Below are 25,344 nucleotides of genomic sequence, written 5' to 3' on the forward strand. Positions count from 1 at the left end.
GGAGCGAGTCTGCACAGGTAAAACAGCTGCCAAGTAGAACCCATTTTAAAATGCTCCATCTGGGAGGTGTGTGTGTATGTGTGTGTGTGCACCAGCTCTCAAATCCGCAGCTGAAAGAAAGAAGAACAATAACTGCTTCACTCGTGAACCCAAACCTACACAAGTTATTTTGGCACAGTAGGTAGGGAATCTCTCAAATAACATTTTGCATAGTTTTTTGTGGGTTTTTCAGGCTATGTGGCCATGTTCTAGAAGAGTTTATTCCTGATATTTCTCTCTGGCAGAGAAGATGCCAGCCACAGATGCTGGTGAAACATCCGGAATAAACTCTTCTAGAACATGATGACATAGCCCAAAAAACCCACAAAAAACTATGGATACCAACCATGAAAGCCTTCAACACTTTGCATCTTTAGCAGTAAAATTACAACACAAATGAATGAAATAGCTAGTACGTCACTGCCTTTTCATGTCATGCTCTTATGTCAGGAGCCACATTCCAGATGGGATATCCCAGACAATTGTCTCAGTCTGCCTAGTAATAGGGCCAGCTCTAGTGCCTGAAGAGATTAGTAATCCTGCATTTCTCAAAACAGTGTATGGAAGTATGTGATTTGTACAGTGTAGTATATTCACATGGTTTACACCAGGGGTTGGCCGGAGGCCTTTGGTCCGGCCCCTGGCTGCTGCTGCTGCCGCCGCCGCTAATTGTGGCTTTTCGCTGCTCTAGGCGCCACCATTTTTTGCCCAAAATGGCGGCAAAGTCTCGCACGACCTTCCCCACCATTTTGGGTGAAAAAATGGCAGCGCCCAGAGGCGAAGTCTCGCGCGACCACAGAAAAGGTTGCGCGAGACTTTGGCCTCCAAGAGGCCCGCTGCGGCCACCAGAGCCCTCAAAGAGGGCTCCAACGGCGGCAGCGGGCCTCTAGGAGCCCCGATGCCATCGCTGGACCCCCCCCCCCAAGAGGTCCGTTGCCGCCGCTGGAGCCCTCTTGGAGGGCCCCAGCAATGGCAAAAGGCCTGGCAAACAGGAGGAGGCCTGCAGTGCTGGCGGCCCCTGCCAGCTCTTTTCTGGCCTCTGACAGGGCCGGAGGCCCCATCAGGGGCCGACAAGGAGGGGGAGGCCTCCAGCGCTGGCAGCCCCTGCCGGCTTTTTTGCTGGCCTCTGACGGGGCCTGGGGCCCCATCAGGGGCCGGCAAAGAGGGGGAGGCCTCCAGCACCGGTGGCCCCCGCCGGCTCTTTCCCGGCCTCTGACAGGGCCTGGGGCCCCATCAGGGGCTGGCAAACAGGAAGAGGCCTGGAAGCTCCGCCCACAGCATGAGGCTCCGCCCCCAGAGGGTGGAAGCTCCACCCCGGCATGCAGCTCCACCCCCCAGCTTCGACCCCCCAGTTGTCGGGGGGACAGCAACCCAGCCCCCGGCTCAAAAAGATTGCCTACCCCGGTTTACACTAACTACATAGGGTCTTTTTAACAGAGACAAAGGCGGGTTACACACCGCCATTTAGTACGTATTCTATACGTACTAGGGTTAGGAAAGGGTGGTGCTTCCGCACCCCCCTAACCCTAGTACGTATAGAATACGTACAAGATGGCGGTGCCCTGTTCATATGGGCGCCGCCATCTTTACGTATCGGACGCTGTGCAGCGTCTATGACGTCGCGAGTCCGCCCCAGGCGCCTCGCGACGTCATAGAGGCGCCGCAAAAAGAAGCTCCAAAATAGAGCTTCTTTTTTGCTCGGCGCGGGAGCCGCACGGTGTGGCTGCTGCGGCTCCCTCACGGAGCAAATGGCGCCGGCGGGACACCGCTGCAAAGCGGCGGTCTGTAACCCACCCAAGTTGCCAAATTTTAACAGGAAATTAGATTTGTCTGGCATGACTTGATTCTCTTTTTTTCTCTAGTTTCTCTTTAGAGAAATGTGGCCTTTAGATGTTGGATTGCAACTTCTGTCATTCTTCACCATTGCCTGAGCTGGCTAGGCCAATGGTTATTGATGGCACACAGTTCACTAGATATTTATTTCTAAAATATTTGTCATCTAAGAAGAATCCAAAGTATCTTACAATCAATGAGCAGTATTAAAACTTACAAAACGTAGAATAGCTAACAATCACAATTGTCTTTTGTGGGTTTTTCAGGCTATGAGGCCTTGCTCTAGAAGAGTTTATTTCTGCCATTTCACCAGCAACTGTGCCTGGCATCTTCAGAGAATTTTGGCATGGAAGAGAGTGGGGTATATATACTGTTGGTTGAGAGGAAGTGATTTCCATGTTAATCTGTGTATTGTTCTGTTGTTGAATGGCAAGGCCTCAGGATGTCTGTTTAATTAATGATCCATTGACTGCTGGGAAACGTCAGGAATAAACTCTTCTAGAACACGGACTCATAGCCTGAAAAACCCACAAAAGACTATGTAAGCCAGCCATGAAAGCATTTGAAATCACAATTGTCTGTGTTAGATTTTTCTATAAACTAGATGTACTGAATGTTGCACTGTCTCACTCAGATCTCTTTAAAACATTCCTTGGTTAGTTAAATACAACACTAGTCATTCTTCTGAATGATAATGTGTCATTGCCTTTTCCCATAAATGCCAACTTGAATATATTCAATATTATAATTTTTTTCTATGGTTAGCCTCAGTCAAAGATGGTCCCAAATGGCTTCAGTGCTATAAGCAGACCCATACTAAAGAGTGCCAGGCTGAATTATAAACCTCATTTGTGTGTGTGTTTGTGGTCTCCTCTTTTCCACCACTGTAAGGAAACTAAATGAGTATAATTTGGGAAATCTTACAATATTTTGCTGTGAAAGCACTCTGCAAAGGGAAATTTTAATGATAGCTTCCTGTTGCAGAACAGAAGGCTTAAAAATAGAACAGCTAAACCAGTCCATGATAGGGGTTCTAATATCTGCAGGGATTTAAACTTCTGTAATGCTTTCCTACAAGCATGTTGTCTTTTCATCCTTTAGTTCTTTTCTACCTTCTTCTTTTCCTTGCAAGTGAACAAGGAAAATGTTTCAGCAAAACCTCTATTCCATTTTGGTGGCTTTCTGCCAAAAGAAATGACTCTTTGGAAAGTAGAGTCAGTGATGGGCAAAATTCAGTCACTTGGCATTCACAAATTTGACTTAGAGCCTGAGCCTTATTTGAACTATTGAATTCTTTTGCGAAAATAGGGATTGCCTCAAGAGCCAGCTTTTTATATCAGTACCAAAGTCTCATTTTAGCTTAGGTCAGCCATGTGTGTTTTCATTACATATGTTGAACAATAGAAACTGGGCAAAAGACATAGTGATACAAAGATGAGTATAAGACTACCTATAGTAATGGCAGGAAGTTCCTGACACTTATTCTTCAGTTTGTTCCAGAAGAAGAGGATTGGGAATCAAAGTAGATGCTACATAGTATCTAACATAGGGGCTATACAACGAAAAGTCTTCAGTGTGACTAACACAGAGGAGATTATCACACAGAGGATAAGGATGGGAGCAAAGAGGATTGCTCCCATCCTATTTGCACGATCGGGGGGAAAAGATTATCACACACCATGCATTTATCCCGTTCTTGTCCCATTCGTGAAGTGTAATGGACCCATCATTTGGTCTGCTTGAATCTTAAAGTTATTAAGATTTTGACTTAAAATTACTTTCTTTGATTATGCCTTTTACTTTTTGCTGTTTTGGCAAATTATATATATAAATTAGTCCTAAAGGAACTAATTTATAGCTCTACTATAGTCATTCGCACCAAGGGAGAGTAAAGTTAAAAAAAAAGGGGGGGGGAATGTATATTTTAAATTAGCAAAAAACTAGAAGCTATATCATACAGCCTCAAAATAAGTTGTTCATGGACAGTAGCTGTGGAAATAAAACTTGTTTCTTATCTCCATCCACATATTGAAATGTATAACCTCCTAATTCATGGATCATTTTGCATTGTCTGGGAGAAAGAAATACAGACCTTCTGGTTCAGGTACTGCAAGGGCAGAAATTGTAAGACATTAATACTCAGACACAATCATTTCTAACCTTGGATCCCCTGGTGTCTATTCCCAGAAGCCAGCATGTCCAGCAGTCAGGGACTTTCAGAGTTCTAGTCCTATGATATCTGGGAACCCCAGACTGGGAATCGTTTTTTCCAAAGCTGCTGTAAAGTTTGTTTTTGATGTTGTTATTGCTTGGTTTTGTATGTTCATTATATTTATTGCATGAATGTTGAATTGTGTATGTTGCATTGCCTTGATAAAATTAGATACTATTGTCATAGAAAAGTTTACCAGGAAATTCTTTTTTAAAAAATACAGAGACTGACATGCAAAACACACACAGCAGAACTTTTGATGTCACCCCTCTGCAACTCCTAAATCAAAAAAATGTGTAGGTTTAAACTTTAGTTTGTTGTCTCACCATAGTGGTCACAGTGGGATACTTTAACAGTGTGTTTCTGAAACAAGGTTTCCAAAGTCACTTAGTCTCCTATGCTTGGCTCATTGGTCTAAAGCCGTGTGAAAATGTCCTTGAGAACTTTTGTCTAGTACAGTAGTTTAATGTTTTTGCCCCAAAGCAATATGGGGGCATTAATGAGTCCCCTGCTTAGCTTCCTTATCTATCCACAACTCTTAACAGCTCAGAGCCCACCAAATGAATCTGTTAACATCTGGTTCTGAGGCTGCTTTAACTGCATTAGCAGACTTCCTAAGTCTTCATTATCTCAACAACGTAAGTGAGGGCCCTGATCCAGTTTTAGCAGACTGTTATAGCTGTGGCTTAGAAAGGAATGGGCAAGCACCAGTATACTGATGCAGTTGCTGCCACAGTTTGAATAATGGTAAAGGATAGTGCCTCCCCAGTTCCATTTCAAATTCCAGCTACCTCATTGTTGTGTACTATATTTAATATATATAGGACCCTTTCTAAAGGATATGTTTATGTTACCAACCTAAATTTGATTTATGCAGACCTTAGAATAATTACTTTTGGAACTATACCACTCACCCAATATAACCATAAATCATGCTCCCAGAATATGGGGAATTCTGGAAGTTGTAATCCATAAAACATAATTTTTCCAAGCTGTGGCTTCTTCCTTTTTTAATATTCATATTTTTTCCTTAAAGCAAAGATAGGTAATCTAGTAATCTCTGGATTTTATGGACTATGACTCCCATTGGTCTGAACCAATATGGCCAATGATTTGATCTGATGAGAGGTGATATCCAAAACATCTGGAGAGTACTGGACTGTTTACTGTCTGCCAAAAATCTTCTTTCAAATTTAGTTTGATTAGGATGCTGCTCAGGGTCAGCCCTAGTATTAGGCAGGTTGAGGCAGGGGACAACACTAATTAGTTCAGGCAGCAGAGTACCCAGATTGTTTGGGGCAATTAACTTACAATTTGTAAACTGCTTAGGGAGTGCTTAAGTGGACTAATAAGCGGTATAGAAATGTACTTGCTACTGCTATTGCTATACTGGGAGCCAGGAAGAAAGTGTAGCAGGACAGAGATGTACACCATGCAGCCTGCCACTATGCCAACATGATGCTTTCAGAAATTCCAGGGATGCTCTCCTATTGCAAGCATTTGTTTTCCATAGTTCCATTTGACTTTTGAATATAGAAAAGGAGGAAGTGCCATCTTATAATTTAAAACTGAAGTTCTGAAGTCTCTGTTCCAAATAGCAACTGTATCTCTCCCTCCCCCAAAGAATAATAATCTTCCCTGTTGTGTGATAATAAAATGTGTTGTTTTATGATGGCTCAGCATGTCCTAATTGGGATAAGAGTCCAAGAGCAGCAGTTCTAATGAGGCACGGCTGTGGGTCTGTTGGGATTCTTTTGCAGTTGGGTAATTTGCCAACATCTTCAGAAAGAAAAGAGCAAAAAGTGATCCTGTCTGCAAAGACTTTAAAGGTTTTTGTTGGTTTTTAATTTCTTTTTTCAGCAGAAATAGACTGCATTTTGTTGTAAACTGTGCAGAGAGAAGCATGTTCAGATTGCTGCTAGCATCCTGACTAAAGAACTAGTCATAGAATTATAGAGCTGGAATGGGCTCCCTAGGCCATTGAGTCCAACTCCCCTCCTACTCAATGAAAGAACTCCAGCTAGAGCATCTCCAACAGGTAGCTGTTCAGCCTCATTTTGAATATGTCAAGAGAAAAAGACCCTGTCATCTCTCTAGATAGTTAGTTCCATTGCCACTCTCCCTTCAAAAAATTCCTTCTAATAGTTTTTTGTGGGGGGTTTTTTGGGCTATGTGGCCATGTTCTAGAAGATTTTCTTCCTGATGTTTCACCAGCATCTGTGGCTGGCATCTTCAGAGAATGCTTGCCTGGAAAAAGTGTGTGTATACACACACTGTGTGAGCCTGGGAATGCAGGAGTGATTTGCATGTGTATTGTCCTGTACTGATGGCAGGCCTCAGGCTGGGAGGCTAATGCAAAAGAGGATTAGTGTCTGCTAATTGGTGATCATTATCTGCTGGGAAAGCCCCGACTCTGAGTGGTTTCCCAAAATCCAGCAAATGCTTTGCTCAGCCAAGGACCAAAGAGATCCTCTCACAGACGCAGGAGTTTACCGCATACCATGCAGCTGTGGACAAGTCTACATAGGGACCACCAAATGCAGTATGCAAAAAAGAATCAAGGAACACGAGAGACACTGCAGACTGGGCCATCCAGAAAGATCAGCAGTAGCAGAACATACCACAAACCATCCTGGGCATAAAATACTGTTTGAAAACACTGAAATTCTGGACCATGCCAACCACTACCATGTCAGGATGCACAGGGAAGCCATTGAAATCCACAAACATCTGGATAATTTCAACTGGAAAGAAGAAACCCTTAAAGTGAACAAAATTTGGCTACAAGTCCTGAAGAATAGCAAAATAAGGACTCAGCAAATGCAAATGGGAAACCATTCAGAGTCAGGGGCTTTCCCAGCAGATAATGATCACCAATTAGCAGACACTAATCCTCTTTTGCATTAGCCTCCCAGCCTGAGGCCTGCCATCAGCACAGGACAATACACATGCAAATCACTCCTGCATTCCCAGGCTCACACAGTGTGTGTATATGTGTGTGTGTGTGTGTGTGTGTGTGCGCACACACACACACACACTTTTTCCAGGCAAGCATTCTCTGAAGATGCCAGCCACAGATGCTGGCGAAACATCAGGAAGGAAATCTTCCAGAACATGGCCACATAGTCCAAAAAAACCACAAAAAGCTATGGATGCCAGCCATGAAAGCCTTCGACTTCACAATTCCTTCTAATGTTCAATCAAAACCTACTCTTCTGTTGACCTGGTCCTACGCTGTGGGACAGCAGTGTGTAGGCCTGCCCCCTCCTATCTGTGACAGCCCTTGTGGTATTTAAAGAGTTCAGTCATATAACTCTTTAGTTTTCTCTTAACCAAGTTGACCAATCCTTCAGTCTTTCCTCATTTTTTCCACTCCATACCTCCTATCATTCCTGTTGCCCTTCTCTGAACCTGCTTCAACTTGTCTATATTCTTCTTTAAAATGAGACTCCCAGAACTGAATGCTGTATTCTAGATGACAGCTACGCATTGCAGAATATAGTAGAACTATTACTTCCCTTGTATTGGAAATTATGCTTCTGTTGATGCAGGCTAAAATATTAGGCAGGATCACATGGGGAGATATGGGCTTTCAGATAGTCTGGACATGAGCTGTATGCTATGTCCTGGACACCAGGTTTAACTCACCTGCCAAATGAAATTAGTCTACACCCGTGGTGGCAAACCTATGGCACACATGCCTTCTCTGGCATGCAAAGCCATTTTGGAGGGCAGGCAGAGAGACGGGAGGGTGGGGGAAGAGGAGGGACAGTTGCACACCTGTTCCTCCTCTTCTCCTCACTCTCATAAGCCTTTAGCTGTCTCGCGGGAAGTCCCAGATGTCCTGGCACCGGGGAACACCCAGTGCTGAAACACCTTTGAGTTTGGGCACTTGGTCCCTTAAGGGTTCACCATCACTGGGCTACACCAAATATCAGGAAGTCCTATTCCCCCCCCCCATCTTTCCATTTAAAAGCTATAACATCCTTTTAATTTACACTTACTTCATAGAGATTAGAAGCTATGCCTCACCCTCTTATCTTTGGGGAGGGCTGCCCTTAGTTTACAATCATCATGCTATGCATATTTTTGGAATTCTGAGTGACTAGTTGCATTGTTTGCCAGTAAAAAGCCTTCAGATTGCCAGAGAACAATATGTCTGTTCATTGCTACGTTTTGTTGTTTTTTATTCACAACCAAAAAGAAATATAAAACTGGTATTTTATATCCACCAAGTATGCTCAATCATTATTCGCTGTTTGAGCAGACCTGGCTCCAAAACACACTGCAGAAATAATCCAGTTTGAGACCACTTTAACTGCCCTGGCTCATTGCTAGAGAAAGAGAAGGCACACAAAACTACAGTTCCCAAAATTCCTTAGCACTGAGCCAGGGCAGTTAAATCAGTCTCAAACTGATTATATCTGCAGTCTGTTTTGGACCTGACTGGTTCATCCTAGCTGTGAATAACTGGTGTTGTTTTTGGATACAAAGAGAGTGTTGTTGTTGTTGCTGTTAGCTGCCCTAGAGTCAACCTCAACTCATGTTGATCCTGTGGATGAGACATCTCCAAGGCTTTCTGTCTTACAGTGCTCTGCTTCAGTTTTGTAGATACATTCACATGACCTCCCTAGTTGAGTCTAGCCATCTGGTGTGTAGTCTTCCTCTTTCTACTATCCTCAACCTTCCCCAGGATTATTGTCTTTTCTCATGAGTCATGTCTTCTCATGATGCGACTAAAGTACAACAGCCTCAATTTGATCAGTAATTGTTCCAAGTCCATGATGTTTTCCACTAGTAATAATTGTGCCTTCTGGATATCTTAACTTGTTGATGTTCCTTCCTCCTATCTTCAATCTTCCTTCTTCTAAGTGTAATCATATGTCTCTTCATATGATTTCATCTAAGTTTCTTCATATGATGCTTTGTGTGAACAAGTTGAACAAGTAGGATAATAAAATGCAACCTTGTCTGATCTTGTTGCTAATTGGGAACCATTCTGCTTCTCCATATTCTGTTCTAACAGTGGTCTTGTACTGAGTATAGCTTTCTCATTAGAACTATCAAGTGTAGTTTTCATGTCTTTGAGAGTGTTCTTTAGCTTTTTGTAATCAGTGCAGTCAAAGGCTTTGCTGTAGTTTATAAACTACATGCCGATTTCCTTTTGGAATTCCTTACTGTTTCCATTAGCATATGTTTGCAGTGTAGTCCCTAGCTCTACACAAATAAAATTAGTTCAGTGTAGGATGTCCCAGAGTATAAAGATGCAGAGGACAAATCAGGGACCAAATCATAGATGACAGAGGTTCCAATTACTGAAGAAAACACACACACTCTGCATTAATTTCACCTGATAGAAGCTGACATGGAGGGAGCTGACATTTCTTGCAAAAGCAGCAACTGCTTCTTCCACAGTTCCTACTGTTTGAACTACCAAGACAGACTGGTCAAGAAAGGATACAGAGATCAATCAGCAGTGCCTGAGGTGTGTGTGTGTGGGGGGGGGGGTGGTGGTGATGTTACAGTGCTGTATATCCTGCAAAAAAAATAGATGCCACCTAGAACACTGTTGTGCAAAACAATATAGCATGAAGCTATCTTTGTCTTCTGCAAACAGAAAAAAAAATCTGTTTGTGTATGTAATGTCCACATCTTAATACTTGATTTGTGAATTACAGACAAGTACTGCAAACATTCTAAATTTTGTTGATGAGTTTCCAAATCTTGCTAGGTTTTACAGATACAGACTTTTGTTTCAGTGGCAGGAGGCAGTTCTAGCTTCTTTCAGAGGAATGTGGGTGGAGTGAAACAAGGTGGTTGTACAATAATTATGCAGCTGATATCAGTTCAGGTGGTATGTGGGATCATGTTGCCTTCCTCAAGATGAATACTTCAGTTACAGGAAAATCCATTTCTTTCCTCAGCTTCCAGAAGGAAAGGTTTTGTTGTTGTCTCTCAGAATAATCTCTTGATCAAGATTGAGAGGATCAGAAAGAGGAGCGAACACCTAAGCACACCACCTGGGACCTCTTCATGATCCATTGGTGTGAGAAGGAGAGTTTCTGAGTGATCAGGAACATTTTTAATTCTGATGTTCAAAAAGAAAAACATAGCTTTTGAGAAGTACCACAATGAATATTGATACCTAGAATAGTGTTACGAATGATAATGTTGACAGCCACTGTGGTGTCGGTGTTTGAGGTGGGCTAGGACTCTGGGAAATTGAGGTTCAAATCCCTGTCCAGCCCTAGGAATACACTGAGTGATCTCAGGTAAATCATACTCTCCCATCCTTAGAGGAAGGCAATAATAATAATAATAATAATAAGAAGAAGAAGAAGAAGAAGAAGAAGAGTTTATTTATATCTTCCCGCCTCTCCCAATTGGATCGAGGCGGGATCACAGCAAAGTTTAAAAAATACAATTAAAACATTACAATATTATTACCACACATTAAAACCTCAGTTAAAAACATAAAATCAACAATGGCAAACCTCTTCTGAGCAAGTCTTATCCATAAAACCCTGTGATTAGGTTGCTATAAGTCAGAGTCAGCTTGAATGCACATAACAAGGATAGCGTTAATACTGGGTCAAGATCATAGCAAAAGCTAGTAACAATGCTTTTGTATTCCTTGCTTGTACAAATATTTAAAACCTGCAATTGATTATTTAGAATGTCAATACTGAATGAACAACTTTGGTTTAAATGAAGTTTAGAAAAAATTGAGCTTTTGCCTTTCTTCTGTGAGAGCTGAGATTTGGGGAAGGTACAATGTGATCTAACCATGAAGAAACAAATACTGGCTGCCTGATGCTGTAAAGCCAGATTGTTTCTAGGGGTGTGAAGAGGAGAGGTCAGTCCATTCCTTGGAGCTGGAGGAGTGTTGGTCGCACTCCAGCTTCAGCATTCAGATTCCAGTAATGCAATGTTTAACATAACCATGTGTGTGCTAAATGGAGCCAGCTGGAGCAAGTTCCCCTAGTGATGCTTTCCTACTCTGGCACTAGTTTGATTTTTGTCAGTACCATATGTAAGATTCAGGGGAGCCCCCTCCCCAGAGACCCTGTCTCATTTGTTGGCATGGAAGGTGCAGGGCGGTGGTGTGAAGCTGATACAAGCATGCTTGCAGCATGATAGCTAATAGGTACAGGGCCTGTCACAAGCAAGACTCCGCCTCTGCAATGCTTCCACATTTTAATTGCTGCAAAACCATTTTAAAGAGCAATCAGAGAAGAGGAACAACAGGACCCTGTTTTGAGTTTAACTGATGTTGCCTTCTTTTTCTTTACTAGAGGAGAAATATGTCACAATCCAGTCATACACCAGCCAGGGGAAAGATGAAATTGGGTTCGATAAAGGAGTCACAGTGGAGGTTATTCAAAAGAACTTGGAAGGATGGTGGTACATAAGGTAAAGGTTTGACAAAACCATTCTGAGGTTGGCATGCCTGTCATTATTTTGTACATTTTGTATATTGCTAACATCTAAGAAAATGCTTAAAATTCTTTTATACATACAAAAATGCTGTGCAAAGCCACTCAAAGCTTGAAAGTGTATTTAATATAGCAAGCTGCAATGAATAAAAATACTTTGGGTAAGAGGGTAAACTGTTGAGTGAGATTTGAGAAAAAGAAAACGATACATAGCAGCCCTTATGTAGTTTTTTGTTTTGTTTGTTTTGTTTTTGAGGGGATTCGGTGGATGAGATGTGTAGCTAGGATATGTAGTTAGGAGAACCTCAGACTACTGTTATCAAGTGTGATTTTTAATAATGTTGGGGAATACTTGCATTTGTGGAGGGGGGTGATACATGAATATACACTGCATAACAATAGCAACAAAAATCTCTGGTGAAGAGGGGGCTATATTCTGTTAATACAAATGATATTTTTGCATAATTACTAATCCAGCCTGCACTTCAAAATCAGTCCTTTTGGTAGTCTTAAATGGGTAGTACCAAGTGTAAGCTGTATATATATTTACAGCTTTTTCCAGACCCAGGAATTGCCACGTAAGCAGTATGTCTTTACTGTGCTCAGCATAATAGCAGCTTCTTGCTAATTGATATGAGAGAAATCAAAAACACAAGGAATATGAAGTCATTCAGTTTTAACTGTAGCAGCCTGATTAACAGCTGAATCCAATACACATTTCCTTGGAAGCAAGAGCCACTGCATTTTGTGGTCTTATACACAGATTGGTGTGTAAAGGACTGCAGTCTTTGCGCTTTCAAAAATATCATAAGTGGAAGAGCAGTTGGACAGTATATTTTTTAAAGCCATTGAATCCTTTTTTCTGGGTGCCTTTTAAGCAGTGTTTAGATAATATTAAGGAGAATGCAAATCTATGAATCCCAACACACTGTAGGTATCTCTTCTACATGACCCATACTACCCAGGATCCTATGAACTGCCCATTTTGCTCACTTGTTTTCCATATAGAATACCGTAGATATTTTTTTGTAGTTTGCCATTTGCTTTTGTAATCTAGCCATTATAAAGCACCAGGACGAATAGTGGAACCACACAGTGTTCTGTGTGTTCTATAAACACATTTGTTGTTTACATCTTCCATATTCCCTCTCCCATCAATAATAAATGAAAGCTGATAGAGGTGGGGAGTAAATTCCCAAGATGACAAACAGAGAAAGCCTGGCCCAATGTCAGTACTGCATTCTTCTGTTTTTAAATCATCTGCTGGACTTTAATCCAAAGCCAAGGGTGCACAGTGCAGAGTGCAAAGTACTTTGCAGCAGGAGGAACAATATCACAAACTCCCCTAATCATTATTAAACATTCTTTTTGTTTTTAAAAGTTTTTTCTTGTTACCAGCAGGCTCTCTTTTATGTTAAAACCTGTAGGAAACTAGAATATCTTGCCTCTTCCAGACTTAGGTATTTTCATTGAAGAAAGATCCAACATAAGAGGGCCTCTCATTTTTAGCAGTGGATAATTTGGCCAAAAATTACTTAAAGATGTAAGGTGCCAATTCCCCATCCCACTCCAAGGCTGTGCTCCCCCTCCCCCATAGACATACACACACATGTATGCATGCCAAAATATCTTCTTTCCCTCCATTTCTCCTTCCAGTATGACAACCAGAAGCGACATTGAGCCACTTTCTGTTGCCTTCTTGGAGGGGAAATAGAGGGGAAAGGAGTTGGAAGGGGATTGGGATTTTTATGTATTTTCAGACATTTGGAGGGGCTTTAAGTGTGATTTTAAGGTGTTCCCCCAAAAAACTGTGCAATTTAAAAAAAATTGAGAGAATCCATAGCTGTTGTTATTTATTTGTATACTGCCTTTCTCCCAAAACTGCAACTCAAAATGGCCTTGAGCTGCTTTGGGTACACATGGGGATTTAAAAGACACACAAAGATGGAATCCAGGGGCCACAAGTCACCCTTTCCCAACCCTCACTCTAAGTGCCTGCACTTTCATTACCTATCCCAGCTACTTCCAAGCACTGTCTGAATGACATTATTCTCTAGTTTAATTAAGAGTCTTTCCATTACTGGAACTCTTATCAATCACTCTCCATGTGTAAAAAGCAAACCAATCTGTATTTAATGGTAGAAAGTTGTGGAAACTCAGTGCAGACTGGTTCCAGTCTTAAAAACTGATCAGTGGCTTGAAGTTGCTCTTGTTTAGAAACCCTAGATCTAGGAGCGGTATATGTTATAAATGTTTGGATTGGGGGGGAAATCCTGCATATGAGGAGCCACACCTAGAACAGATGATAGTAAGCAGCAGTAGAGTATTCTCCTTTAGCAGAATGTAGAGAGATATTTTAGCACCTTTGAGACTAACTAAAGAAAGAGGTTGGCAGCATGAGCTTTCATAGATGCAGTCAAATGTATCTGAGGAAGTAGATTCATGTCTTTGAAAGCTCAAGCTGCCAACCTCTTTCTTTCATTATTCTCAAAGGTGCTACAAGATCTCTCTACATACTGATACTACAGATTAACACAGCTATATCTTGAATTCTACTCCTTTAGCAGAGTAAGAGTTGGGGGCTGTCTTGCATCATTTGATGAGACTGCCTCTGCTAAAAATGTTGTTGGGATTCATTATAATAGCAGAGACCCACCACCCTCTCAGGCTTGTTTGTTGGGAACAAGAGAGAGGGCTTTCTCAGTGGTTGCTCCCAGGGTCTGGAACTCTCTCCCTAGAGAGGCCAGATTGGCCCCATCCCTACTCTCCTTTCAGCAGCCGATAAAAACATTCTTATGCTGCCAGACTTTCTCAAACTGTCAAGGGTTGGACTTCAAATGCTATGCAAGGTTTGTATAGAGTCTTCAATATATTTTAAATTTCAATGTGTAATGTTTTTAATTTTTAAAAATTGTTTAATTGTTATTTACATTTAAATGGTTTGTATTGTTTTTAACTTGTACTGTTTTACATTTTGTTAGTTGTTATTCCGGGAGAAGAGCAGGCTATAAATAAATAAATAAATAAATAAATAAATAATAGATCACTGACCCTTTTTTCTCTGGTAGACAGTGGATGCCGTCCAGAAGATTCTTCATTGCCAAGAATAAAAGTATTATAACAGCACTGAATTAATGTGCAGCTTTTATTATGTATTTATTTATTTATTTATTCATCCATTCATTCATTGGATCCCACAATGGGATTCAAGGCTACTTACAATAATTTTAAAAAGATTAAACTAAAACAATTTACAAAATTTTAAAAAGAATTAAACAATACTATTTTTAAAAAACACAGTTAAAACATTGAAAACATATTTAAATAATCAATAAAAGATTGAAAGAGTGGAAATAAATAAATAAATAAATTTGGTTTGGGTCCCAACCCAACAACGAGTCTTCATTTTTGAGATCATTGCACTTGATAGAAAGTCTGCCTTCCCTTTTGCTCTGTCACATGCTGAATTGATGGCAAGGAGAGATGGATGACACAGTACCTAGTCAGGACAACTGAGAATAGGAGGCATGAATGATGTAGATTATTAATGTAATGGTTGTAACATACCACATTCATCAAGAGCAATGAATGCAATCCACACAACATTTTGTACATATAAATACATAATGCTTAGTATTTTATTTATTACGTATGTAGTACTATAGCAAATCTGTACATTTCAACTCAAATGCAAGCATTATTAAATTGAAAGGGATTTTTTGGAAGGTTAATGGGTACAGGATTGCAGGATAATTCATTGAGAGGTATGAGTGCCTAACTTTACCTTTAGTTCTCTTCTGTGTTTTTTTCTGCAACCCAGACACTTAAGATTTGCTTAATATTTGAAGAGAATGAAGGACAGAGAAGGAAAATGTGAAGTGTCTTGTGTTCCAAATGTAAATATCTTTGAGAACTGATAAAATGGGACTATTCTTGTTAAGAAAACCACAGCCATATGAGATCAATTGTATGAATAGACCTTAACCATAGGCCCATGACACAAACTGAGATAGTAGTAATAATTAAGTAAAAGGTTCCACCTTAAAACCTGTAACATTCTCCTCCTTAAATAAAACATTTTCCAAAATTCATGGTTTTGTACTGATTCTCACTTCCCTCCCCCTAGTCTCCCTTCCTGGTTTTCTTCCCTCTGGAGTAATTCCAGTATTCTGGAGCTGGAAAACAGATGTTACGAAGGAAAGAAAATGCTCAGACAAACGGAGGCAAATTTTGATTCCTTCTTTTCCTTTAGTGTTATGGTTTGAATATTAACTTTTGTCTTCACATAGCATTTTAAAAAAGATGGGGTTTTGGACAGGAATGTAGCTGCTCCCCCATTCTTTTATCCTCCTGCCTCCCCCTTCAGTCTTCTGGCTTTTTTCCATATTTCAGCATATCAAAATGTTGTCCTTTTCCCCCTCCTTTCTTGTGTTTATTTAAAAAGTTCACAGCCAGTTACCATTTTAACATTTTCCTTGAAAGTTGGTATCTTTTAAAACATCTAGCCATGAAAACTAGGTAATTTGCCTGGATAATAAAATAATGTACTTAATCAATTGAACTAGTGTGTCTGTCTGTCTGTGCGTGCGTGTGTGTGCGTGTGCTTACCTTAAAGTCACCTCTTGACTTATGGCAACTTCATGAACTTCATAGAGTTTTTTTAGGCAAGGAATACTCAGAGGTGGTTTTGCCAGTTACTTCCTCTGAAGTATAGTCTACAGCACATGGTATTCTTTGGTGATCTTCCATCCAAGTACTAGTCAATTTTACTATCCTCTTTAATACCCATGCATAAAGGTATGAATGAAAATTGTTATCCTGTTCTTGTACAATTCCACACCATGCTGCCATTCATTTTAAAGCTATAAGAAACTACATATAAATATCTACTTTTCATCTTTCCAGGTATTTAGGCAAAGAGGGCTGGGCCCCAGCCTCATATCTGAAGAAAGCAAAAGATGATCTTCCATCCAGGAAAAAGAACTTAACAGGGCCAGTTGAAATTATAGGAAACATCATGGAAATTAGCAACTTGTTGAACAAGAAATCTTCTAGTGACAAGGAAACCCAGTCAGAAATTGAAACATCAGAATCTCACATCAACAAGAAGGAGATAAGCTTGCCTATCTTATGCAATGACTCCAATGGCAATTTCATGACAACTCAAGACAAGCAAGTTTCAAAATTGGCACAGGGATCTCCAGCTATAGCACGGATTGCACCACAAAGAGCTCAGATAAGTAAGTACATATTGGACATTTAACTCTTTCATGCTTTATGCTTGTTTATTGCTGAAGCAGGGGGGACATTGAGACAGAAAACATATTTTAAGTGAGGATTCAGATGGGATGTTGGTGTCACATTGCCTGTAGCTGTACATAGCATGACTCTTTCTGAGATCGAAACTACATTTACTTGTTCCCTCCATTCCCTGGGAACTTCAGGATGTAAGTTCACCTTTTCATTCCCTTCTGTGGCAAGGGTTTTTCTCCTATATTCCAGAATGGATTGGGAAAAGTTGTATATATGCTTCCTCAGTACATTCTGGCAGAAAACTTCACAATGTCATTGACAAACCCCAACCTGTAACAGGAAAGATTACTGAGCCAACATTCTGTATAGATTGGAGGCAGCTGAACAGACTGCTCCAGTGATGTAAAGGAGGGAGAGAGGGTGTTGTTGTTTGTTTGTTTGTTTTCCACCTCTTCTTATAGTTTGAGACCAGGAACAACAACAAATAACACAATACATAACATCAGTAAAAAGAACATATAAAAGGAATACATGTTAAAATCAATCAAAAAGTACTTTAAATACCACAATCTAAAAATAATCTAGATACGCCTGTTGTCATGAGTGAATGATCTGTCTAGATGTGGAGCAGCAGCAGCAGCACCAGCAACCCCTGCTAAATCCAGCTATGTCAACTCAGCACTTTCTGCAACACTTGATAATCTGATTCTCCTCTTTAATCAATTGGGAAAAATAAACATTAGAAGGACAGCCTAATTTTTAAAACATGAGAGCATCATTTGATTATTTCCTTGGGATGGACAAATCTGTCAATTTCACTTTTTTTAATTTCTCATTTCACCCTATTTCTGCATCATATTGCAATTTTCTTTTTAAAGGACACTGGAAAATTCATATACATTTTTATCCTAACTAATTTTTCTATACAATATTGACTAAAATATGCATGTTTTGATTAATTTCCTTAATCAAATGCATTTTTGGACATTATTTTAATTAATATATGCATTTTAATGCACACTTTCACCTAACATAAGCATTTTGGATACACTTTTTAATGTAAATGCAAGTATCATATGATAACTGTTTTGATTCGTAAAGTGTAAATCAGGTAGGCTTGCATTAAAGGAACAACAGGAAGAATTTTCACCCTTTCTTATTATTTCTGTCGTATAATTATGTCCAGGACTGTGTAAATTCTGGGATCTGGAATAATTGTTGAAGGTGGATTTAGATGGCTAACTATAAATCTAGAAAACAGACTATATTTTATCTTATCCTTAAAGCTGGAAAATGTGTAAATTAAAGGCAGCAACTAATGAAAATTTAAAGAGCAATGGCTGAAAATGAAACAGTTGACAATATTAAGGGAGTGCAATAAGGAAATACAAAAGGGAATGGGAAAGGACAGATAAGAAGTACATGTGATAGCTGTTTGTATAGGGCACAGTGGTATTAACTATTGTTTGCAACAGAGAGCACATGGTGTGTGGGCTACTATGGTCATTCATCTAGTGATAGGCCCCATCTCTGATGCCACTCTATACACAAAATGCCTACTATTCACAGATTTGTAATTGATCAGATGGTGACTGACTTTTGAAATGACTCCTGAGACCCCTTCGTATTCAGACAGTGCGCTGCTTATGAAAGGCTGCATTATGGTCCACTGTCTTTAGAAGTATATTGGTACAAGACCTTTTCATTGACAGGCAGTGGGATCATAACTCCACCATCTATACATGTCAAACTGAGGATCAGAACAAGGTCTTTTTCAGGGTTCAAATACATGGATAGAGACCCCTGTGTATTTACAGTTCTACATTCGTAGTTTTCTGACCTTCCATTGAATCATGTAGACTTGAACTAGGGGTAAGGCATGCAATCTCACTCTCCTCCAACCTGCATACAAAGGGTGTCTGTATGTAAAAGGATATAGTATTATGAATGACTGTAAAAACATATTTGAAATCCATTCATATTGTAGCAGTCCTTAAAACAGGGTTGGCAATCTGGTGTTTTAAACCACCACTTTGTGTAAACCCTTGCCATCACGGCAGATGATTAAGGATTACAGCAGTTGTGGTTCAAAACACCTAGAAAGCATCAGGTTGCCTACTGATGCCTTAAAATATTCTCTGTGTTGATGGTCAGTGGTTACTTTTCAGTCTGATTCAGACCTGGTTTTAGTACAAAAGTGGCTTTGTTACATTTCCTGTGTGAGGAGAAAGACAGGTTGTTTGACCTTGTTGATTCTCTGAGGGCCTATCAACAATTTTTAGTATTATTAACAATATCCCTGGAATTTTGTGATGGTGATGAAGTCCACTGTGCTTTCAGTGGTTCTACACCTACCTGGATAATCATTCTGGAGCATGCTCTGGGGCATCTTGGGACTATTCTTCATGGCATTTGTGCTGTGATAGTTATTATGGGTTCATCTTGTCCCCATAAACTATTCAGCATCTGCATAATGCTAGTACATGAGATCATCCAGAGTACCACCAGTATGCTGACAACACATGTTTCTAGATCTGCAGACCCTTGTGATCTCTTAGCTCTAAAATGTCCTCTGCAGCGAGCTTTTGGTCATCTTGTTTTTTATGCTGCATTTGCTGGTCTCTTGGTTTTCCTGACTTGTATAGTATTTAAAAACATATAAGATGCTTTCAAAACACATAAAGTGTGTCAAAGGCAGCCACTGGGTTATATACACTTCTTTCACATTCGCTAGGGTTAGGGGCACAAGACCCCTGTGAATGTAGAGAAACTGCAAATAACAAAAACACCATGTTTTTACTCAAGAGGACACCTCTCTAGGAATCTCTGAGTCTTTCAGTGCAACTCTGTGGTCAACGTCCGACAGACACTGACCATAGAAGTGCACTGGAGGAGCTACAAATGCCTAGTAGAGTATTCTCTCTAGGAATCTCTAGGTCCTGCAAGGCAACTCTGTGGTCAACATCCAACAGACACTGACCATAGAACTGTGCTGAAGGAGCTACAAAAGCCTAGTAGGGTATTCTCTTTAGGAATCTCTAGGTCCTCCAGTGCAGCTTTTAGTTAAAGTCAACCATAGAGTTGCACTGGAGGACCCAGAGATTCCTAGAGAGAACATATTAATCAAAGCCACAAATATCAAAGCCGCAAATACGGAGGGATGAGTGTAATTTTCCTGGAGGTGAAACTTGAGTTTATTTGCGGGGGGGGGGGGGGGGTATTTAAAAATACTGGAGTTTATTTGGGGTTTGTTCTTACTTGAGAAGAACTGTGATGCTTGTTTTAGTATGTTCTTGCTAAACAGAGAATGTTCCTTCTCCTCCTTCTCACTAGGTTCTCCCAATCTAAGAACCAGGCCTCCTCCAAGAAGAGAATCCAGTTTGGTGAGTGCTGATTTCTTTTGTATTTGTGACTCTTGCAAATATTTTAACACTTCATTTCCTAACCATTTTGGCCTAGATCCAGTTGATAATCCCAACCAGAATAGATAAGCAGACTGTGTGACTCCAACTCCCTGCATGCTTTTTATTCATCCTTTTTTGCGAGGGAGAAACATATGCTTTGGAGAAGTTGCATCAAGATTTTTTGCCTTTCGTTAGCCTAGTAAAAGTCAACTTTGGAATGTTTGTTTATATACATTTCACTCATTCTTCAGAACTGTTCTATTTGGATTAACACTGGGATTTAGACCTTAAAACATAAATAAGAGGAACATGTAACATATCATATAGAAATATGGATTCTTCAATGGGGATTAAACTGCCTTTATAGGTCTACCCTATATACCTGCCCTATAGAATTACAAGATTATGCATCTTCTTCCTCTTCCCTTACATTCTCCTCGCTTCTCAAAGCTATTTTTGAATGCACCAGGGTCTAATGGTTGGAATCAAGGAGGAAGCTTCATTCTGCAAAGGCAGAATGACCTCCACCCATGTCAGACCAAGGGCTCTTCATTCTTGATGAAGAAGATTCTTGATCTTCTCATGGCTTTTCTGTGATGAGATGAAGATACAGGTGGCCATATATACCAACATATGGCAGTGGGAAGGTAGATTAATAACCAAGCTATGAAGTTTTCCACTGTATAAGTCTCATCAAATCAGATGCTTTGTGTTTGCACGGTGTGTGTGGGTGTGTGTGTGGGTGTGTGTGTGTTAAAAACTTAGTCAACAAATTAACCAAATCTATATAAGCCTCCTATTTTCCCTCCATTGGTTTATTCATTTCCTTCTTGTTGAAGAAGCTCAATGTGCCATATGTGGTTCCTCCTCTCAATTTTTTTCATAACACTCCTGTAAGAGATAGGAACCAGTCCATGCTCACCCACTGAGTTTTGTAACTGTCTGGATATTGTAATGTCTCCAAAGTGCTAATCAGATGTTCTAAGTAATATGGAATGAATGAGCAGCTCTTCAACAAGAAATGGCAACTGCAGGATGTTCAGGAGTTTAGTGAATAATGAAACAATTCTGTAAGGCAAAGCATCAAAACCCCCTGTGTATGCTCAGCTTTTCATATAAATGGTGGATCCATTCATAGGGCAATTAGTTTATTGTCTTTTAAATACACTGGGCATACTCCTAAGGTCCAGGCCTGACATTTCTGTGACAAGTTCTCCTTTTATTACAGAATATTTTGCACATCTGCACAAATCAATAACATTAATATGCTTGATGTTTCTGGAGCATTGTGCCATCTCATAGAGCAGTGCTTCTAAAAATGATGGTCCGTGGAGCAGTTCTGGTTTCTGAGCCATTGGCTCCAGGTCCCTGCAAAGTTTCCAGAAAACTGGAAATTATAGCCAGTGAGAACCAATATGGTACTGGTCCCTGGCATATTGGGCAAAAAAAATTGCCAGTCCCCTTAGGCTTCTTAAGAAGCACTGTCTTAGAAAACAAGAGTGGGAAAGTACAACACCCATGACTTGGGCTTCTTTTCATTCTGCCCAGCCAGCCTAGTATAATCTCCTTTGATTAGAAGTAGCTTTCCAAAGTTTTCAACATAAGTCTTTCCCAACTGTTTTCAGCACAAGTCTGAGGTCTTTCAACTGAGAAAGCTCATGATTTATTTTGATATGATGCATGTGAATTACTGTCCTTCCCTGACCCACACACATCTACCTGAAGTGGGAGATCTGTAGTGCCTGTCTCCATGTAAAATTCAGAGGCAAGGATTGATTTATACATGTTTAAAAATGTCACCTACTTTGAGGAGACTGAAATGTAATCCTCAGCACCTTGTGGCAGCATTCCCAACTGAGACAAAATGGTAGACCTGCATGCTAGGAGCAAACTACAGAGGTCAACAGGAAACAAGTCTCATGGATTTCAGTAGATGTCTGAGGCTTGATTGTTTCTTATCTCTTAGCCTTTCCGGTCACATCACCAGTAATCAAGAAAGGTGCTTAATGGCTCCTTCTTGGCTTGATCAACTGCAGAATTTTGAATCTCCTCTACTCAGTACTTTACTTGTGTCTCATTTTGATGAGTTGAGTGTTCTATGTCATATTAATGTTTTCCTCCTTTGGAACATCTCCACCCGCTTTCTATTAATTTATTTCCCATTTGCCTTTAGTTTGGTGAGGTTGTTATGGTTTAATTCTATACTAACAAACGATGCACATAACTTTTAAGAGTCCTGCTGTTTCCAATTGGTTTAGTCTAATGTAAACCATCCTGGAATCTGAAGCATATTTAGTTTGCTGCATCCCATGGTGTATTAATATTTGTCATGTTGATGTGCTTGGAAGAAGTATGTGCATTTTAAAGCTTAGCAGGCTCAGGCCTGGAAAATATGGAGAGCACATGAAATGCTTGCCTTAAGGAAGATTCTACCAGCTAGGATCCCGTGAACGCCTCTTCCAGTTAGGATTTAAAATCTGAACTGGAGAAGACTATATACTTCTAGGATCAGAGGCAGCATGCCTCTAAGTATCACTTGTTGAAGTGGGATTGTGGTAGTGCAATCGTGTCCTGCTTGTGATTGGCCATTGTATAGACAGGGTGCAAAACTAAGTTGGACATGTTTTTTATGAAGCAGGGCTCTTCTTGTGTTTTTATTTGTCTTTCTGCTGTTGCCGTCTTTGTCAGGATGTGAGCCTGGATTTGCTGATTACTGTTGCATGCCATTTTATAGATCATTAATCTGGACAAGTATTAACCATCAAATATAAACCATTAGTCTGTTTCTCTCTTAATCCTTTTCCTCCCTCATAAAAATAGTGAAAGAAACAATCAGCATTATGAAAAGTATGTACAATACATCTTTTAGCAATAGTTAAGAACATATGTTTCAATTCTTTCTTCCTTTTTAATTTAAAGTTTTAAAGTTAGATTACTTTAGAAATGTAGATATTCTTCTATGTAAATGCCATGTAAATGAATGGAATTTAGGCTGCAGTCCATTAAACTCAGATAGGCTTCCTTTCAGATATTCATGCATAGAATTGTACAGTTAATATTTAATTAAAATATGGCTATTGTAATAAACTGGATTAGAACAGTGTGTTGTCCTCCCTAGAGTTCTGGAAGATATGGATAATTTCTGTGAGTATTCAGGGATTGCTTAAACATGTGCATTCCTATAGAAACAATGGTATTGTACAGTGCATCCTCCCCTTACAGGGGGATCCATTCCGGATCCCTCCGAGTAAGGGGATATCAGCGTATACTGAAGTAATGGGGGATAGAAATAGAAAGTAATGGAGCTCACGCCCATGTCGCATGGTGGTGTTGCAACATGTGTGCGCCATGGGCACACACCCCATTAAAACATGGGCTCACTTTACATAATGTCAAAGTCTTTAGTATAGGTTTAAAGAACCACTGAGCCACCATCTTCACTTTATAATAAGATGCAGATCTCTACTTTATGTTTTTTAAGTTGTTCAAGAGTCATGAGCTTTTCAACTCTTGTGCAACTCCATATATCCTGAATACTTATCAATTAATGACCCAATTCTTGAGTGAGTCCATAGAGCCTGGGTCATGATAGGTTCTCCTTGGTGTCTCCATAAATCAGAAATGACTTGAAGGCATACAAAAACAAACAACATTCATCAGTTTGTATCATTTTAAAAACAGGGAATGGAATTCCTAGCATTGCAGCCTCTCTTGCTCCAAGGCTGTTTCTCTTATTTCCACTCTGTGGGAATTGGAAAACTTATTAATGCACTTGAATTAGGATTGATTAGACTCTCCCACAAAGATGAAAATGTGGTTAAGTTAAAACAATTCTGGTTGAGAGCCAGATAACTGTTTTAATTAGTAAACAAGTGAGCCTTTGCCTTCTTTGATCAAATTTAAGAGGGAGCTTCCTTGCCCTTGTTCTCCATTGTGAAGAACAAAGCTTTGTTCTCGTTTTAAGTATTAATGTCCTCCATCAGCCAACCTGCGCTTATTCTTGACATGCACAATTTCCTGAGGACCTTTTTTAAAAAATAAGGGAAAAGGCAAATCATAAATGTGCAGAAACACATTGATGGAATGCAGCACAGGTACAAACAGCAGGTGCTTTTTACCCCAGTCCACATTCTGAGGGAAACCGAACAATAGCAGATGAGGGGTTTAAGCCACTGCCTGACTACATCTGCCCCTGACACCTCAGTGAGGGCATCATCAGTCCATTTGTGAAGGGCATCATAGGAAGCTCACAAAGGAAATCATCTAAGAAATGTGTGATGTGTTGGAAGCAGCCCCGGTTCTTGGTGGCCCATTCTAGAGAAGGGCCAAAGATTTCAAATGCTGCCCAGGCTGAAATGCAACCCATAGTCTTGACTTGCCTATGTACTAGGACCCACTTAATTACGCAAGCAGAAATCTTGGGGATCAACTGGGAACATCCCATAGGCCACACTTGACTTCATTCTTTGAGGTACTCAAGGTATGGAAGCAACACTGCTTGGCTCAAAGCTCAGTCTTTCTGCCTGAGCTGGTAGTTGGTATTTTTCTGAGGCTAAAGTTGTTTGTGATTTCTTGGGGTAACCACTCTCGCCTCTTATCCATGGGGACAAGGAAGGGGAGTGCATGTAATACTAACAAAGAGGGATGAGAGAGTAATCCCTTGTGGTTAATCTTTCCATCACTCACTACCCAGAAATGGCTTTTCTGAATCAGCACTTTACATTGCTTGACTAACCATTGTTACAATGATTAACTTGAAGCATATAGTCAACCCATCTTTGATAACCCCAGGTAGCTCTCCTGTGGTCTTTTCTTGGAATCCTTTTCCCAGGACTGGCTCCAGTTATTCCCCAGGTGAAAGAAAGAAGAGGAGATTAAAGGGTGGGGAGAATAAAAAAATACATATGCATCTCTACTCTAAAATAATTTTATTTGTTTTCTCTTCTGCCATTTTAACCAATCTATATGTTACTGTTTCTTGCCACAGGGCTTTCAGTTACCTAAACCCCCTGAGCCACCATCAGTAGAAGTTGAATATTATACTATTGCAGAATTTCAATCTTGTATCTCTGATGGGATCAGCTTTCATGGAGGACAAAAGGCAGAGGTGAGCCTTGAAAAGTAATTAAAGAAACACTGAAAGATGGGTCCTTGATAAACCTTGATA

General features: G+C 40.2%; 1 protein-coding gene across 8 annotated transcripts in view; it reads left to right on the forward strand.

The window, feature by feature from the left end:
• Positions 1-25,344, forward strand: part of SH3PXD2A (SH3 and PX domains 2A) — a 342,486-nt gene that overhangs the window by 302,805 nt on the left and 14,337 nt on the right. For all 8 annotated transcript variants that reach the window (XM_042456226.1, XM_042456227.1, XM_042456228.1 and 5 more), the window contains 4 exons: positions 11,380-11,497; positions 16,426-16,760; positions 20,107-20,156; positions 25,165-25,284. In XM_042456226.1, coding sequence (XP_042312160.1) covers positions 11,380-11,497; positions 16,426-16,760; positions 20,107-20,156; positions 25,165-25,284 — 623 coding nt within the window. The remainder of the gene's footprint in view (positions 1-11,379; positions 11,498-16,425; positions 16,761-20,106; positions 20,157-25,164; positions 25,285-25,344) is intronic.

Source organism: Sceloporus undulatus, chromosome 3, assembly GCF_019175285.1.
Source record: "Sceloporus undulatus isolate JIND9_A2432 ecotype Alabama chromosome 3, SceUnd_v1.1, whole genome shotgun sequence".
NCBI lineage: Eukaryota > Metazoa > Chordata > Lepidosauria > Squamata > Phrynosomatidae > Sceloporus > Sceloporus undulatus.